Below are 19,455 nucleotides of genomic sequence, written 5' to 3'. Positions count from 1 at the left end.
CTTATTGCATCTTTAGGCAATTCTTTCTTTAAACACAAGATGGCACTACTGCTACTTAAATAGGTTCTCGTTTCCTATTTACATTTGAATTATTGAGGGGTTTGATACAATGTACATTTTGAAATGTATTTTTTGCATAACACATTAATTCACGACTTCTAGCAGTGACATCCTTTTTAACAATCCATGTACCCTTTTGTCCTATTAATGAGGCATAGTTCAGTGTTCATAGAAAATTATGTCTGACAAATTTCTTTTACCTTATCAACCTAGTTCACACAGCTGGCCTTTCACTAAAAAACAAAAAGCTAAAACTGTGAACTGACTCTTAGAATCCAATGCATTTGCTCTAATTGTTATTACCTGCTATATTTTCTGTTACCTACTATTGGGGGGGGGGTATGGAACGGACGGGTGGACAGGATAGGACACAGTTTTCTCCAAATTGTTGAAATTGTGTTAAACATTTCTGTTTGAAAAGCCAAAAGTGACCACTCAGGTCTTTAAAGTGAGTAAATACATTAATCATTGCAGATGTTCACACATGGTAAAAGCTGTGAAAAGCCAAAGATAAATTATTTTCTGTGCGCATACTTCAGCTTTTGTTCAGTATTTCAGCTTGTATGATTTATGTGTCTAATACAGAAAATAAGTCTTATGATGAGGAATGCCCATCTTGTAACTGACAATTCCAGATGAGGTTTCATTATCTCTTTTCAAGCTGATGTAAACTCAAGCTGAAAGCAAAAAAGATGGGTTCCTGGTCACTATTGCTGTTTTGTACCATGGTTTTCTGCTTGTATAACTGAGCTGTGTTCTGAAACAAGAGTTGATCTTGTTGAGAACCCTTGGCAGAAACTTCATTTAGATGAGTTTTGGCCTTGCCATTAAGCTAGACACATGCCAGTGTGAATGCAAGTATAAGGGTAGAGAACATGTAGTCAGTCTGCCTTTTTCAGTTTCAGCCTGCACTAAGTTAAAGTGACTAGCATTTTAGTCTGAGAGTAAGTAATGTCAATTTAATTTGAATAAGGCATACTTTGTAACATTGACACATGAAGGAAATTAGAAGAATATTTCTGGAGTCTTATTCTCAATTTTTTATAATGTGTGACAGGAATAAAACTGTTCAACTATTCAGATAACTAGCATTTGCAATATTGATGAGCATAATTGATGATACAGTGAAGTATTTCACTTTTTGAAGGAATAGAAGTAACAAGATTTAAATCACATGCTGTTCTTCAAGATATGTGGAAAACAGAATGATTTATTTTAAAATTATAATTAGAATAAGCTCCATTTTTAGCAGAAAGAAGCAGCAAGATTAAGGCTGCTTTATGGCTGGTATCCATTACAAGGTACTCCAGAAGTAGGCTGTTCTCAACATCTACTTTAGGTAGAGAAGTATTACCATTACAAGATAGTGAAGAATTAAATGGTATATCAAAATGCAAGAATTTGTCTGGGGAAAAAATTCAGAGTCTAGCCCTGGTCTAGTAATTAAGATATATTAAAAATTATTCCCTCACCAGTAATTCCTGAAAGAAAGATGGAAGAGGGATGTATGACTACTAGTTTCCTAGTGCAGCATTTGTTAGTATTGTACTGCATTTTAAATGGATCGGAAGATTTCCATTACTATAAAGAGAATTTTACAGGTCAGGGATAGTTAAAGTGCTATTTTTTTACTTCAGTATTTTCAAAATTATACTATCTTTTGTTTGATAGTGTTGGAAGTGTTTGTATGCTGTTGATTTTATAATTATTCTCTGTAACATCATTCTTCTAAAGTTGCGGATTGTGTATCAGGTTACTAGCTTTTTACACATGTGTATTAAAGTTTTAGTGTAACTAAAAGTTCATCTCCTTTCTATTTTAAATATCTCAGGTTTGATCAGGAAATAGGGCAGAAGAGGGGATAGAATGTTAACTTTATGTAAACTTCAGTGCACATTCTTGCAATAGCCAATAGTCTGTTTTCTGTCCTCTCACCTGAGGTGGTAAAACTTGAGGTTGAGTCAAAGCAAAGCAAAATTCATCCAGTCAAGTTCTACCTGAAGCTTGAAGAGAAATGAAGCTTGGCAAAAGTAATAAAATTATGTATTTGGGGATTTTGGTATCTTCCATGTTTTACTTTGCACCATTCCCTTGTGGAAGCGAGGCTCTGCTTTAGTAGAAATCCTGTTAAGTACTGCAATTAATGTAATAAACAATGATATATTAAATATTGGGAAAGAAGTAAATAAAGGCCGGCAGAATCATGTTTATTCTTTTTAAAAAAAAGATATACTTCACTTTTCAGCAAAGATGTCCAGGAAGCTAAGTTTGCCAACTGAGTTAAAGCCTGATTTAGGTAAGTTTACATAGTTGACTTTATTTTTACTAAAACTGTTTTATACAATGCAAGTACATTAGAGTCCTAAATTATGTAAACTATGATGACTTTGTTGCATTTATCTGAAGCGTAGAGCTAAAATTTTAATTCCACTCTTTTGGGGGGCTCTCAGGCATAAAATGACATTTCTGTCAACATAAGGTAAGCCTGCAAATCTTGTACATGGCTTATCGCACTTTCATCGTAATTTTCAGGCCTCTGTCATTCACTTTATCAGTAGTGCTGTGATAGCAAAAGCATGAATAAACAGGTAATGTAAGGAAAACTGCTGCCTGTTTAGAACCATCTGATACGTTTTAAATTGAAAAATAAAATATCTTAAGAATAACAGGATATGTTGAGGTCCACTCAACAAATAGTTGGACGGTTTTACAAATGTTAATTGTCTTGTGACCACTCTCTCTAAATGAAAGTAATATCCATCTGTTTGGATGGATGAACAGTCTGAGAATTTAAATTTGCTTGAGAAAGCACCATAACTTTTTATATAAGAATCAGTTCAGTTGTGAGGTCTGCAGTATCATTATATTGCAAAACTAAAACAGCATACAAATGAGTAGATTTATTATTTGAGTACTTTGACTGCCAGCTTGTAGATCAGATCCAGCTCCCCTGTCTTGTTCTCTAAAGATGATGGGGGACAGCTGTGGACCTACAGCAGTAGATGCAGCCTGAATGTGAAAGCTGCCTGCTGCAGTTTGCTCCACCACCTCCAGCAGAATTGCTACCACAACCCCAGCAGAAGAGAGACCGAGATCAGACTGGCAGTTGCAGAACTGTGTATTTGATAACTGCTATCAGCAAGGAAAGAGCCTATGGCACCCTGGGATATCCTGAAACTGAGCTGGACCACCCTGACTTATAGTTTATAACTGCAAAATGCTCCACTTGGAGAAATGTGAAGTTGGAAGGAACCCTCAGAGATCCTTTAATCCGTTGCTGTGGCAAAGATCCAGATGCTCACAATTTAGCCTCTGATCTATTCATAAGCCTCCGATAAATAAGTTTTTAGAAAAAATCCGTTACAGAAAGTTCTAGTGGTTTATGGTCAGACTAATTCCCTGTTAATCTTCCTTGCTTCCATTTTTATTTTTTCTTGTCCTTTCCACAATGAACAGGCATAACAAGTGCTCCTTATCTTTTTGTAGTCATCCTTTATGCTGTTAAACGCTGTCATCATATCTGTAATCTTCATTTTTTCAGATTTTTTTCACAAAATTCAGTTCCTTCCCCTTTGTAGGTTATGTTGTCTAAATCGAGGATGGCCTCTGTTAATCTTCTCTGGACTTGGAATTTTTTTTCATCTTTCTAAAACTCTGGTGCTGAGAACTAGAGGGATTTAACTGTGGCCTTGTTTGCTTGAGAGAGCAGAAAAATTTTATTCGTCTTTTCAGTCTGTTTCTGATCGTCCTTACTATGTTTACTAATGGCTTAGAGATTATTTCACTTTAGGGTGATTTTTATCATACTTTGCAAACTGGAACATATTTATACTTAAATATTATCCAATTCATTCTAATTCTACTATCTTACTCCCAGTTCTTTGATAACAATAAGTACTTAGAAGCGTTCTTTTTTTTTTTTTAAATGAAGACCAGAGAAAAGAGAATGCTGAAATTCAGCATTTTCTGATCCTGAACGAGTTTTAGCATTTTCAGCATTTAATATTTGCTATTCTTTCTACAGAAATAATGGCATTTTTTTGTCATCTCACTTCTGGTATACTCATAAAACAGTTTATACATTCTGTGTTCTAATAACCTTTGGCTGGTTTTGCTTGACTTCGCACATATGAAGGTATTGGCACTTAGATGCCTCATTTTGTTCTGTGTGAAATTTTTCTAGGTTTTCAGGTCTGTAAATAACTTAGACAATCAATCTTTTTTTTTTTTTTTTACTTCTGTCTTTTCTCCTAGAGGGATAGCTTTCACATAGTGTACTTGAAACATTGCCTGTAATTTTTTTGTCACTTATATGACCATATCTACTAGCTCTAGGAGATAGCTGGAATGCCTTTCTCCCAAGGTCATTATCCTTGTCACTTTTTTCTCCTTTCTTTCCATGGCTTCTTGAAACCTACTCTTCCATGATCTCATTCTTTCAAATTACTTTTCTGTCTTTAGATCTTTAACCTACCCCTTTTCCTCTCTAAATAGCCAAACCAAAATCCAAAGTATGTGCTTCTGTATTTATCCTCCACATTCTAAACCAGAAGTTATCCTGAACATACTCTAGGCTGCATTATACCATCGCTTTTCAGTGTTGTAATCCAGATGATTAAAGTACCATTATCCTTTGGTTTAGTTGCTGAAAAGAGCCTCATCTTTCCATCCTTCTGATGAAGTTGTGTGTAGTGGGTCATCACACTTGTTCCTTCCTCTTCATCTGAAATTAATTCATTAACAAACCATAGATTCTTCCTTGACTTCAGGATAAATAATACACACTAAAGCAGTTAAACTCTTTACCCTCTGTTCTCTCTTCTGAATGAGTTGTCCACTCTCCACAATATGCCCATATTGTTTGGCAAGTTAATTTTTATGGTGTTTTTCCCGTCCATTCCAATATTTCTGGAATTTGTACACGTACTTTTCAAATATTCAACCAGATGCAACTCAACAAATGCACATTTAATTTTATGCCTATTGCCGTTAACGTATAATTATATTTAGACTGATTAATCCATGTTAGAGTTGGAAAAACAGTAAGTTAGTAAATACTCAAGCCTGAAGAAACAAGCATCTTAAGAGTTTGTGGTCATTAGAAGAATTATAAAAACAAACAATTGTTTAAATTGTTTTACTCTGGATTTTATTTTTTTAAATGTGAAAACTCAGATGTCAGCATCTGAGTGGTTGACCTAGTTTCTTTCTGTAACCCATGTTTTACATTTGACTTAGCAGGACAACAAACAATATCAGCAGGACAATAATTTTTGTATCCTTCTTGGAATGAGACAAGTATCCTGAGAAGATTCACTGTTTGTGCTGAGTAGATGTCTGTATTTAGTCCGTTGAAATCTAGTTTGTATGCTTTTTCAAGCGCACGTTAGATGTTCCTTGTAGAAAGTTTTGCAATAATATAATGAAATTAGCATAGAAATACTTCTAGAAAGTGTGTGGTTAGATGTTGATCTTTAGATCCTAATCCTACTTTAAAGATGGCAATCGCATCTATACCCTACCCAAAGAGCGAAACTCGTAACTTAATTTTTTAAAAGGCATGATACAAATTTCATCAAACTTTTACTAGTAAGGGTTGTCTTGTGCTAAATTTTGGAATGATGAGTTAAGGAAGTAAAACATTAATTCATGAACGCACAGTTAAATTCAGACATGCTGATGTTTTAAGTGTCACCACACACACAGACAGCACGCAGCTAGAACGGAGCAGCAAGTTTACTGGTTTGTGTTTTTGTTACTATTAGAATTCATTCTCTTTTAAGAGAACCTTATTTGCTAAGCAGTGAGCAAGATGTCCTGAAAAGTTTTAGTGCCATTTCTGGCACTACACTACAGTATTCAAAATCAAAGTCTTCAGCTTTGCACATCAGTGCCAGGTGGCATTTGATAGCATTTGATGTTTCTCTTACTAAAAGTTCGGGTGTGTGTAAATAGCCTGTTACCTCCTCCATATGGTTTCCTAAAGTGGGGCAATATTACTATGAGTCATTACAGGTTACGTGTGCTGTCTAGATGTCACTGCAGTTCTTAAAGTAAAATAGTTGCATCTTCATAAGATTATTAAACCGTGTTCCATTGGAAGCCCGTATTTGTTAATCTGGTCAATGAACCAATTGACAGAGAGGTTTGTAATTCAGGTTTTTTTGTAGGAGGAGTCCTGTTTGAGTTATTCTCTGTCCCAAGCAGACAGAAATATGTTCGTGACAATTACCTAATGGCAAAAAGATTGGGCACTTTGTTCAGGATACAGTGTTGACAACTGTGCCAAAGGAAATAGGACTGAGAAAGAATACAGGACTAATAATCAATAGAATGGTAGTTAGTATATACTTAATGCTAAAGAACAAAAAAGAAAATCTTTATTCTGTTAATCCCTGCATTTTGCCATTCTTTTTAATTAATACTGATTTATTTTCAGATGTCAAAGACAATTCTTTCAGTCGATCTCGGAGTTCTAGTGTAACTAGCATTGATAAAGAGACACGCGAGGCAATTTCAGCTCTTCATTTTTGTGAGACTTTCACAAGAAAGTCTGATACATCACCTTCCCCATGCCTGTGGGTTGGGACCACGCTGGGTACAGTGCTTGTCATTGTACTGAATTTACCCCCAGGAGGAGAGCAAAGACTTCTTCAGCCAGTAATTGTTTCTCCTAGTGGTATGTATAAAGGCTAAAGTATACTTTGACAAAGTATTGTTGTTCTTTACAGTTCTTTTTTTTAAAGAAACTCTTTTTCTTAAGTATGGATTAATGAAAAATTAATACATACTCCATTGAATGATCTAGCTACCAAGATTAACAATCTAGATTGGTTACGTCATTACTAGAGTTTTGAAGTTGCAAAGTTGAAAATATGATTTCATATAATATAAAAATGCCATTAAGTGTATTCTTGCTGAGAAAAGCATGTTTGGTTTTCCTGCATTATGAAAAGGGAATTCAAGCTGAGGGTTGTATATTGAACAATTAGCTTTAAATATTAGTGATAAAATATTCCTTTGTATTGCTGTGAGACATCTTGTATCTTCTTTTTCTGGTACACAGCAACTAATTTTGTTGTAGTGATGTATTAATGGTTTGCTGAATGTGCTGTTAGTCTTAGATTTAGTTTTTCTGCTACCCCTGTTTCATGCAGAACATGCTGTTCGGCTCTATTTTGCTCACATAGTTTGTATCAGGACATGCAAATTGCAATGCTATTTGATTGAAATAGTGATTAGGAATAGTGTAACCTCTAGACCATATATGTGAATTGTGCTTATCAAGTATGGTATTGGTAGCATCATTCAGCTTTGGTAACATTTGATTGTAAAGGCAAGGCTGGAGACTAGACAGTATGTTTAATCACTGCATCTGTAGCATAAGCCTTAAAAGATACTGCCATGTGTATGATTTTTTTGTGTACTTAACAAATGTTCGTGTTTTTACTTATGTGAATAAATGTAAGTAAGAAATGTAAGAAAATAAAAAACAGAGACAATAATTTAAACAGTGGGGAGGGAAAACTATTCTTCTTCCATTTTGTGCTAGAGAGATAGATTTAAGTGTGAACTGCAGGGAGGCAAAAAAACCCACATTTGTATTAAAGAAAAAGGAGGTTCTTGCCTTTGAGTAATAACATTTATTGTTGATTTAAGCACACTGTGTACTCAGAAGAGAATGAAATGAGTTGCATTTGTGACACTGAACTTTTTGAACAAATGTGCATTCCAGCTTGGCTCTTTTAAACGCATACATTTCTCTTGAAGTTAATGGAAGAGTATGCATGCACTTTACTCTTGAAAACTGGTTTAACATTTTCTTGAATGCATAAGTGCTCTTGCACCAGCTTTGTTGGTTTTTCGATAAGCCTCCAAAGGTTTTGGTATATCTGTTTTACTACAGAGGCAAGCCTAAGTTCTTGTTTTCTTTTTTTTGAGGTAGCTTCTTAAAGCAATATGTTGTGGCTTGAAACACAATTTAGGAGAACTGTTTTAGATATGTGCTCAACTTGTTTTTCCTAGGAACCATCCTGAGGCTAAAAGGGGCAATCTTGAGAATGGCTTTTCTGGATACCACTGGATCTTTGGTCCCACCAGCACATGAACCCTGGAGAGAACACAATGTTGCTGAAGACAAAGATGAAAAAGATAAATCAAAAAAGCGACGACCTGTCTCAGTGTCTCCTTCTTCCTCTCAGGAAATCAGTGAAAACCAATATGCAGTGATATGTTCAGAAAAGCAAGCAAAAGTTATCTCACTGCCATCCCAGAACTGTATTTATAAGCAAAACATAACAGAGACTTCTTTTGTTCTTCGTGGAGACATAGTATCATTGAGTAACAGTATCTGCCTTGCATGTTTCTGTGCCAATGGACATATTATGACTTTTAGGTAAGACCTGTTTGATAGTAACTTAAATATAAAAAGAAAAAAGAATCTTCTGCTAGATAAAAAGTTTCCCATTAGAATACAAATAAAATAAAAAATCTACATTCACTCAGTGTTGATGAACCTCTAACACTTGGGCCTGATAATTTTGATTATGCATTCCTCTGAGTTATGCATTTAAAACATGAAAAAGTTCACCACTTGAGCTCAAGCTCCCCTGATTCAACAGATAGTTCCAAACACATGATATAGGTCTGTGAGTTGAAGTTTATCTCAGAGGTGAATTTACTCCCTGATGGAGAAAACTGCCTTGAGTCAGATGTTCAGCTGGTACCTGACCACGACTCTGCATATTTTTGTGCAGCTGCTTGCATCACATTCATGCCTCAAGTTTACCATTTTGTTGTGTGGCTTGCTCATGTCTTAAAGGCTTTAAACTCAGGCTATAAAGGCAAGATTAGTTGCTAGCAGTTGTAGTATATGAATAAGTCATATAAAGTAAGGGGTTTAAGTTATGAGGTTAACTGTGTAAAAGTAATGTTTGAATATACTTGCATGTCACCTATGTAATTTTAACATGTCCTTTTTCTTTAGTATTTCCAAATGCTGTTTCATTCTGAACAGCAGTGTGTATATACCTGTACCCTTGCACCTACATTTTAGTCGTGGTTAATGCCAAGCTGAATGTGGAACACAGCGTTGTAAAACTGTACTGGTAGAATTCCTAAAATGTTATTTTTAAGGCTGCAAAAACAAGCTCTCAGCTTGGGAAATTCTCAAAATACACTTCTTCAGGAAGTTGTTAGGAATAAAACTAAAGCTGATGCATACTACAACTAAAAAATAAGTTTTGATTGTTGTCTCTTAACTACATTGATGTATATCCCAGCATATTTTCTAAACATCTCTACAAAGTGCTGCTCGCTTTGCAGGGCAAGCACTGTTTTTACTCTAATTAAAACCGAACTTAGTAATGTTCAGGTACCATATATTGAAACAAATCCTGTTTTCATCAGTATTAATTCTGTTTTCTAATTAACTTGGTATAGAGGTAGGTGCTAAATTATAAATATTGAATTGTTATATTGTGTAGGAAAGTTGAACTCCCAAGTCATTTCATAAGCATGATCTGCTGCTAGCAGTCTTAACGTGCTGTTTGTGTAAAGTTTTTAGAGCATTGTATCATACCCAAGATGTCCAATACTTACCTACTGATAAAAATTTAGATAGGACTTAATGATTCTGTTACAGATTTGTTTGATACTGTGAAAATGCTATCATGGATGTCATGCTTGTCCTATCCAATCTAATGTTTTTATGTTTTGTCTTGAAGCTGTAAGGATGTTTTGTGCTTCTATTGGTCTGAAGCAAAGCACTTCCCTGTTATTAACTCATTCTTAGGAATTTTCTTATTTTAGAGACGTCCACGGCAGAAATGTCATTTCTGGGTGATCTGCTTACAAGAGAATACTGCTTTTTATTTCTTACCTGTAGAACTTGCCTCCAAAGTCATGTTACCAGTTCTTCTTCCTTTTGTTTGTTATAGATGAAGTATCTTGCTAAAATATAATCCACAATCTGTAAAATGTAAGCTTAACATTTAGAAATCTCAGTATCATACAAAAAAAACAACCTTAACACTTGCTGTTGCAGTAACTACATCTTTCTTTTTCATTGCGTTTGGCTTCATTTTGCCACTTTATTGCTTTTTTTCGTTTCTAGAAATAGTAATCTTACGCAGATGGTACCTGTGGCAGAAGCTGCTTAATGTATTGTTGGTACATTTGCAGCTAAAATCTCGTGTAAATTATGTTTTTACAAAAATTTCACAGTGGATGTTGTTGAGACAACAGTTTATTTTCGGTTCTGTTTATCAAGACATCAGGTGTTCAGTCTCTTCTTACTTGTATGATTACTTTGAGGGAGAGGGATGTTTGGTAGTAAGAGCACTGTTACAGATTGAGTGCACTGCATCTGTTCTGTAGTAGTTTGATGCAGTAAGTACTGAAGTAACATGTGCAGAATCAGAAAATACAAGGTAAGCAACCTTTGCTCTTAAATATGCAAACAAAACAGGTGGATGTAATTCATAAGACTGAGGCTACTGAATTCTGTTTTCCTTTGAAAGCACACCCCTGCGTATTTCTAAGTGTTCTTTTAGACTTGTATTTTTAGTCAAGGAAAAATTCTTCACCTGATAGAAGAGGCAGGGTGTCTAATTGTAAACTTTTGGTAGATATTTCCCAAAATACTTTGTAATTACTGAATAATGTTTTAAGTTAATCTGATTTACATGCTCAGAGTATCATTGAAATGATGCTTTTGAATGCGTCTGGGATGCAGATGTTTAACTTTTGAGGTGCTACCTTGAAAATTCTCATATTTATGCTTTGAGATTTTGTAATTGCATTAAATGATACCCTGTATATATGGTACTTGTGCATATGGTGAAAAGTAATGTATGACTATTTAAAAATTAATCAATAATAACTGATCAGTAATAGACAATCCTGCTATATTTAATGGGTTTTTTGATTCTTTTTCTTAAGTTTGCCAAGTTTACGGCCATTGTTGGATGTATATTACCTGCCACTCACCAATATGCGTATAGCGAGAACGTTCTGCTTCACTAATAACGGACAAGCACTCTATCTTGTCTCACCAACTGAAATACAGAGGCTCACCTACAGTCAAGAAACATGTGAAAATCTTCAGGTAATAAAGTAAAAAAGTAATTACTGTTTTGTTAGAGATGCTCTGAGGTTCTTGGTTCTAGATTCACAACGCTTACAGTAATTAAGTTTGTCATAAAGCCAAGCACTTTGGCTTTTGTGCTTTGATTTTTTTTAATTTTTTTTTTTTTTTACTGTAGAGTCTGATTTGAGATTAGTCACTTCTCCTAAATTTTACTGTTTCATCTATCCTCTTGTATTTAAAGTTTGTTACTTAATTTCTTTTTTTGATCGATAGGCAATTTCCTTGTTTAACATGTGCAGTTAACAAAACTCCCTTGTTCAATTAATGCGGGTGGAGGTGAAGGCTGACATAAGTGGGGAATGCTAACTCGGGATGGTTGAGAAGATTCTTAGTCATGCTTCAGCTTGGAAGTTGTATAGAATACTGAAAGAGCAGAGCTGCAGGTTGGAAGCTCTGCTTTGGTACCATGTGAAGATACGAGTATTTGTAGATACAGTTTCAACAGAACAAAATCAGGAATGTTGCCTAAGTTGAGAAGCAAATACAGCTTGACTTGAACCTGTTTCTATGTTACTGAATTTCTTGAGTTATAAGCTTGCAACTGTCAGAACAGATGGTTTGGACAGATTTCTTAATATGTTTTTATTTTTTATTTCCTAAGTCACTTTGCAAAGGCAGATGCTTATTAAAGCCTGTTCCTTTTGAAATTCAGATCCACAAAATAAATCCACAAAGTGAAAGAGTATTCCATTTATTTGTGTGTGAAATAATGTATGCCTTCTGTCTCCTCTTCAATGTAAAGGAAATGTTGGGTGAGCTCTTCACTCCTGTAGAAACACCAGAAGCACCAAACAGGGGGTTCTTCAAAGGCCTGTTCGGAGGTGGGGCACAGTCACTTGACAGAGAAGAACTATGTAAGTTTTTAGTATTTGTTATTTTTCTGGTATTTCTACCCAAGGAAGCCAGTGATCCCTGAGAAATGTATTACCTGCGTTAATAGAACATCACATTTGCAAAAAGGAAAGTGAAAAAGGGAATGACAAATACTTTCATAGCTTTTATGTGTTATTCAACTTGCCCACAAGAGAATGACAGATACTCTTTCATAGATTTTATGTGTTGTTCAACTTGCCAACAAGATCAGAAAAGCTTGGTACTGTTTTCTCACAAACACCTTTACCTCATTTATTCAGGAGTAGATTATAAAACAAATGAGAAAGCTGATCTTATTTTCATCTTCATGAAGTGTATAGTACTGACCGTGACTTTCTTAATGATGTTAAACTGAAAGGGGCTGGTTCTGAAGAAGGCTCTTTCTGGACAGTGAGAAAATTAAAACTGCGTTCAACTTCATTTGATAGATTCTTTTTCCTCGCTTGACTTGTGCAGAGATGCCTTAGTAATGAGAGCAAGGACAGAACTGTATGATAGCTCAGTTCTCTATTCATAGGACAGTAAAATGCAGATTAAGCACAGCTTTTATTGCTTTATCATTTTCTCATTGTTTTTTGATTACAGCTTATTTTACTGTGATGGCATGAATCATTTTAATATATTTAAGAAAAATAATTTTCACTTAGATATTTTCTAGATGAAACATCATATTATGCAAGTTTATTTGTAAGAACTGTTGCCTTTTTGACATGAAATATAACTGTTAAAACAGACAAGGCTCCTTGGCAATCCTTTCTTTTATTATTGGTTCTTCTAATCTATCCAACAAAAATTAAATTAGTGCTTACTACTTGTGCCTGTAAATTTTGAATGAATATCAAATATTTAGAGGTCACTTCCTGTGTTAAAAATACCATTTGTATTTATATATGTGTAATACTTCAAAAGGTTGGTCAAGTAATCTGTTAGAGAAATCTGTGTGCACAAATTATATGTTTAATTAGTGTGACTGGGGCAAGGAAAAACTGCCTCTTCATGGCAACAGAAAAGCACTCTTGTAACTTTAGAAGCTTTTTCTTTACATTATGTTAAGTTTTCATGTTTTGGCTCAGATCTTCAGAAGGAAAACAGTATTGAATGGGAGAAAAAAGCCTAATGAATTGTAGCCTGAAAGTGATTTCAGTGATTCAAAAGACATCTGAAAATGTCTTTTCAATAGTCATATTTACAATGGGGGTCAATCAGAATCTGTAATAAATGAAATTGTTTCTCTCTTTTATTCTTGGGAATTCACAGAAAGATGTTTATAGTGTTGGTTAAATTCTAAATTGTTCCTTCTAGAAGCATAAAATCAAATCAGAAAATCTTGAAATATTGCAGCAAACCTTGTTAAATAAGTTAATTTTTTCTTAGAGGTGAAAAGAAAAATATTTAAACCATAATTTCGTTGTTTAAAAAAGGAGTTGAAGAATATTTCATTGGACTTCAAGATCCAAAAATGTTTTGGCCTTCACTCCAAGCTTTTGTAGAGTATACAATTCAGCATGAGCTTGACATGTCCATTAAGTGTCTAGACTGAAATAGGTGCCTTATGTCCCGTTATGAGCAAGAGAGATGTAGTCAGTGCAGTCAGTCACTGGAGTCAGGAGCTGTTCAGCTGACAATTCATGGGTGTTTACTTTAGGATGAGCTGGTTTGTTATTACTGCTGTACTGCCTTTTCATCATGATTTACGTTACATTTTATTTTACAAGATTTTTACAATAATGAGAGCATAGACACCTAATCTTCAGATGTCTGCATCTGAAATTGAACTTTCATCAAAGGAAACTTTAGCTGTTGGAGTCATACTGGCTGGCTATACCAGCAGAGCACTTGCAAAACTAACCACAACTTCTATTTTTCAAAATTCTCCTGCTTTGTCTGCTGAACTCTCAGCACCTTCCATGTGAAATAAGCTATATTGTTAAAAACCGTTTCACCAGCACAATTCTTTTGATAACTGTGATGCCAGCACTGTTGAGAGAATTTTAATTTCACACTTGAGCTGTGAAAAGGCTATCATTTTACAGCCTGCCTGAAAACTTGGAAATATTTTTGAAAATCTCATTTTACTGAATAGTAACATGTAGTAACATTGAGTAGTGACTATTGTTTGTAGTTATGCCTATTATTAGGCACTCGGTGTCCATGCAAAGAAATGGTGCCTCTTTATAAACTAGTTACATTGGTATTTGGTATTTATGTAATAATGATAGAAAACCTTACTGTTCTGTTTTTGCTTCTTTGCAAATGCCTCCAGTTGGAGAATCGGCATCTGGGAAAGCATCAAGGAGTCTTGCCCAGCATATTCCAGGGCCTGGGGGTATTGAAGGTGTCAAAGGAGCAGCATCTGGTGTAGTTGGTGAACTAGCACGAGCCCGGCTGGCACTAGATGAAAGAGGACAGAAACTAGGAGAACTAGAAGAAAAAACTGCAGCTATGCTTTACAGTGCTGATTCTTTCTCTAAACACGCTCATGAGGTGAGTCTGTTACGTGTTAAACTGAACATTAAACTGATTATCTGTGAAATAAATGCAAATTTTGCAAGTAACTGACTCCTGCAAAGTCGTGTTGGACGTATCCAAAGGGAATGCAATATCGTTGATAAAGGACACTTCCCTCTTATCTATCAGTGATTACTCCTGATGATTAAGTGTTAATGTAAACACTTTTGTCTGTGGCACATTGATCTAGAGCATACCCTCTGCATGAGTGGTATGTAGACTTCCAAAAGTGCAGCTCAGTTCCCATTACCTAAAGAATTTGTTGCTGAATTAGATAACAAGAGCAATGCTCTGTGAGATTTCTGTGTTTCTTAAGATTAGGTTGTTGCATGCCAACCCCATGAGTCCAAGGTAATTTTTTTCCTCAGTAACTACATGGGATGGCTATTCTCTTCTGTATTCATGTGGATCTCCTTCCATCCCCTAAATTATTGTGCAACCTTCCCACTCCCCCCAAAAAAGCCTTTTTTGAGTCGAGATCAGCAGCAGTGATTAGAAAATTCATCATGCTAAACCCTCACTGTTCAACAACATTGTTGTTGCAGTTTTGAGAAACCTTAAAGTCCCTTTTTCATGTTGCTTTGTAAGCATATAATTCGTTTGTATTGTACTTTTTGCTACGCTATAGAAACAGTAATTATTTTCTATTTTTTAGATGATGTTGAAGTACAAAGACAAGAAGTGGTACCAATTCTGATGATGCTCATCAACTACATCTGTTTAATTTTGTCCTGATGAAAAAAATCTTGGTTTTTCATTAATTTTGGCAGGACCATTGAAATTTAAAGGAGTATTCACCATTGGATACTGTTGTTTCCTAGCACAAATCACACACTGTTTTACCTCAGTCATGGCTTTAACTGAGGAGCTTTATATTTAAAAGAAACACACACAAAAAAACCAAACTTGAGTGTTTCTTAGCTGTTGGTTAGCTGATAGCTGGAACAGAGAAGGTAACTAGAACATGTGGAAAAGAGGGTAAAGGGAAAATGTAGTGTGAGGTGGGCAGGGGCAATGCAGGGTCAATCCTGTGTTAATATTTCATATGCCAAAAGTTTTTGTGCTACTGTAATTGCTGCCAGTGTTATACCCTCCTGTGAGGAGAGGCAATAAATCAGGGGTCCAAGAGCTGGAATAAAGTTGTTTGTCTTGCTGGACAGTAGCTGACTTACACTTACCCTCTCTGGGACTTACTATATTTACCATTAACGTTGAAGAAGAGTTGAAGTTTGCTGTCACTTCTTTCATCAGAAAACCTGGAAGCTTGGAAGATTTCTTGTTGAAAATTGTATACATAGTTGACCTGTGCATAGTCTTTTCTTGGACCCCTGATCTAGTATTCTTGTATTCACATCATATTCTGTGAAGTGCAAAACAAGAGAATGCACAATTTTTGCATTAAAAAAGTCAAGTGAATAACATGACTGGAATGTGTCATACTGGGAGTTTTCATTTGTGTTATGGCTGTACAATGTGAAATGTGGTAACATCTTCATTGTGGTAAGAATACTTAAACTTCAGTTAAATATTATTTTTTTGCCAAAAATAGTTACTGGTTCGGTTTGTATAACATTTAGAATTGGCTGTGGGTTCTATTCATGCTGTGAATTTTCATAAATGTTTAACAGAATGTATCTTTACAGCCATTAATTAAAATAGCTGAGATAGTTTTACTTAAGTTCTAGTTGCCCCTTTAGTCCTTTACTATGAAATTGGATAATCTTGGACTCAGGTTTTCAAACAGTTTCACACTCCATGGAGGTGCTGATGCATGAATAATGGCAAGCATCTAATAGTTAATAATTGTCAGTATACTGTTTAGCAAATTTCTAATCCTGCTAGTAGAACTATTTAACAAGTAGGTATCTCAGCCCCACCCAGCACCTAAGGCAGTTGGCCTAAAGTTTGGGTTTAGTCTCTAAAGCAGTATTTTCAATGTGGGCAGTGGTAAGTGTCCGCTAAAAAACTTCAGGAATGAGTGAAATAATGTTCGGTTTGGGTGAGGTAAATAACATAGTTGAGCTAACTTGTTAACAGCTGCTACACTAAAGTTGTAATAGTGGGAATGACCAGAGCTCTTTTTAAAAGAGAGGATTCCTTGAAATAGATGTTGGCATTTCAAAAATTCATTCAGACTTTTTTCCTCAACATAGTTCCTGACAGGTTTTGTTTTACAAAAGGGAGTACTTAGAAGCTAATAAGTCTACATTGTCTGAAATTAATCATTTGGGTTTGCTTCTCCAAGCATCACATCCTGTGTGGGTTTTTTCACACACTTTCTGAATGTTCCCAAAGCAAAACCTTGGTTATATTTGTATTTAAAGTGATGTTGTGGGTACATAGATAAGGCAGCCTTACAAAACACTTAAAGGATGCAAAATATTGAAGTTACTGATGGTTCTTAACCCATTTTTCAAATGAGAGGCAAGTATGTTTGGGCTTGGTAGCAGAAATTGATAAATTTTCTGATTTTACGTATAATAACATTTAATTAAAAAAGACAAGGGAATTCTGTTGCCAGTACGAGGGAATGCCATGCCATGTCCACTGTTCAAAGAGCTTAACAAATGAGAATGTGACAATTTGAACAACCAGCATTATGATTTCTTGATGGCCCTGTCCCATACATACTGAGGCATTGTTAACACCAGTTACTTAACTCAGCTTGCCACTCAGTTTTTCCCTCTGCATCTTAATTTCTTTTTTAGTGTCCAATTAATGCATCTTTAAATTAACACCATTTTGTTAAAAATCCAGGTTAGAAGAAAACTAGATAAACTCCTATCCTTTTTTTTTTTTTTTTTTTTTCAAAAAATAAAATACCCTAGCTGACACTTGTCCCCTTCCTTATCTCATGTTTATAAATTCAGATGACTGATTATTATTTGACCTGGTGAAGATGAACTGTATTTCAGGGCAACAAAATCCTGGAAAATTAGTCTGGTCAGGCTCTGGGCAAGAGGATGGCAAAGTACTTTGCAGCAGGTCATGGTATTGGTGCACTGGAAGATGACCTTGGCATGAAAGGAAAGCATACTTAACTTTCTCATCAAGAAACGTTTGACAACCACCAGCAAGCAAAAAAAAGAAAAAAAAAAAGAGGCAATGAGAGACCATATGTCAGTACAAGAGTAGCAGCTTATGGGGTATTATAGAATTTCAGAGTTGAATCCTTTTTCTGTTGCATATGTTCAGAGCATGCTTCTAGATTGGATAACTAATGAAATGATTGCTCATGAGATCAATATACAAATGGTTCTTGGTCAATAAAAGGGGCTATGTACAATTTTAGTCTAAAACGTTCTTTTCCTTCTCTGTGGAAGGAAGTTGATCGTACACGCATCATTGCATCTTATTCTGCTATTGGTGGTGCACCTTTTGTACAGCAAAGTATATTGAAATTCTTGGGGGGAAGCACCCCTGTTTTTTTCGCTAGCATTTTAGTTGTGTGAAACTTTTTTAGAGTGTCTGAAAAACTATAAAATACAATTGAGCTATTACTTTTTTATTTTTTTTGATGGAAGTGTAAGAAACTGCTGCTACCTATCTGTTTATATGTAGTGTGTCTCATTAGAAACTGTAAACTGAAGAAGCTTTTCTTCACCTTAGTCCTGCCAAACTAACTTTTGAATGTTGATATGTGTACATATGCGTGCATTCCAAATAAGTCTGAAAGTGTTACACCACAGGCATCTCCAATGATTTGCTCTTCAGCAAACAGTCAGCTATAAAATACAGTAATATATAGCTGTGTTCCTTGTCTGTCTTTATGCAAAGGTTTTTGCCTGAGGTGATACTTGCATGGTAGGTGATGCTGGAAAGCTACATCCAAAGGAGGATTTTTGGAAGCAAGTTCATTTCCTTTTTTTTTCCTTTTTGTTTTCTTTTTCTCTTTTTTTTTTTTTTGTTTAGGGTTTGGGGTTTGGGGTTTTTTTGCTTAATTAATGGCACTGATCTTACCTGAACTTTTAAACTTGAATTTTTCCTGCACTTTAATTCAATCATAGTATTTTATTCCTTTTTTTTTTCCTGCATTTGTGCAGTTCAGGTTCATTATTTGTATATAAACACACACGTTCAATAAAGACTTCAGAACAGATTACTTTCAGACACATTTGCTGATTATGTGACTATCACTTAGAATGTGTGTTTTCTTAGAAAAATATGTATATACAAGTATATACAATATAGAATCTAATGGAAGGCACGTATCCTGTGTCAGCATTCAGTTTATAAATTTCTGCAACACTTTCAGATTTGTTACTAGATAATACAATAAAATCTGTTATATTTATACATACTGCTTAAGAATATACTTTTAGTTTTAAATAATTTTTATATGTACACTTCTACCTTTAATTTTAAAAAGACTTACGTTCAATTTTTAAGTCAAAGTACTTAAAGTATGTATATTATCCATAGAAGAAGTTGTTTTAAGCTTATGAATACATTCATATCTCATATCGAGATGATACAGTTACTAAGCAATGAAAACAAATAGCCCATTTTGCTTTGCGGAAAATAATCATACTTATTTTTACCTCCCTTTTTGAACATTCTTAAACAATTCCCTAAGTATGGAGAGGGAAGATAATGCATTCAGAAAATTGACCTAATATAAAAGTTTTCTCAACAGCTGCAGTCTGTGGCTGACTAGTTTTCTATGACTTTATTTCTTTAGGTATACACACGAAAGATTTTTTTCAGCTCTCTTGCTTGGCCTTTTAAAATTCCCCAAAATTGAAGTGAGGTTTGTCCAATAGATATTTTCTTTGAATAATGTATGAATCTTGATTACACATCAGCTCTTTACATGTAAATCAGGGGTTTATTTTGTATACTGAACATGTGTTGTAAAACTTACA

The 19,455-nt window shown here is 34.9% G+C and overlaps 1 protein-coding gene across 1 annotated transcript in view; it reads left to right on the top strand.

Annotated features, from left to right (window-relative positions):
• The window catches only part of STXBP5 (syntaxin binding protein 5), a 102,776-nt gene extending 85,070 nt beyond the window's left edge, over positions 1 to 17,706 (top strand). Inside the window, exons 19-27 of the mRNA XM_074896592.1 lie at positions 1,150 to 1,172; positions 1,533 to 1,577; positions 2,306 to 2,356; positions 6,500 to 6,739; positions 8,086 to 8,455; positions 11,002 to 11,167; positions 11,952 to 12,063; positions 14,346 to 14,566; positions 15,246 to 17,706. Coding sequence (XP_074752693.1) covers positions 1,150 to 1,172; positions 1,533 to 1,577; positions 2,306 to 2,356; positions 6,500 to 6,739; positions 8,086 to 8,455; positions 11,002 to 11,167; positions 11,952 to 12,063; positions 14,346 to 14,566; positions 15,246 to 15,287 — 1,270 coding nt within the window. The 3' untranslated portion in view covers positions 15,288 to 17,706. The remainder of the gene's footprint in view (positions 1 to 1,149; positions 1,173 to 1,532; positions 1,578 to 2,305; positions 2,357 to 6,499; positions 6,740 to 8,085; positions 8,456 to 11,001; positions 11,168 to 11,951; positions 12,064 to 14,345; positions 14,567 to 15,245) is intronic.
• The last annotated feature ends 1,749 nt before the right edge of the window (positions 17,707 to 19,455 follow it).

This window comes from Athene noctua, chromosome 1, assembly GCF_965140245.1.
Source record: "Athene noctua chromosome 1, bAthNoc1.hap1.1, whole genome shotgun sequence".
Classification (NCBI taxonomy): Eukaryota; Metazoa; Chordata; class Aves; order Strigiformes; family Strigidae; genus Athene; species Athene noctua.
Note: the sequence above shows the minus strand (reverse complement) of the source record. Positions and strands in the feature narration are given on the sequence as shown.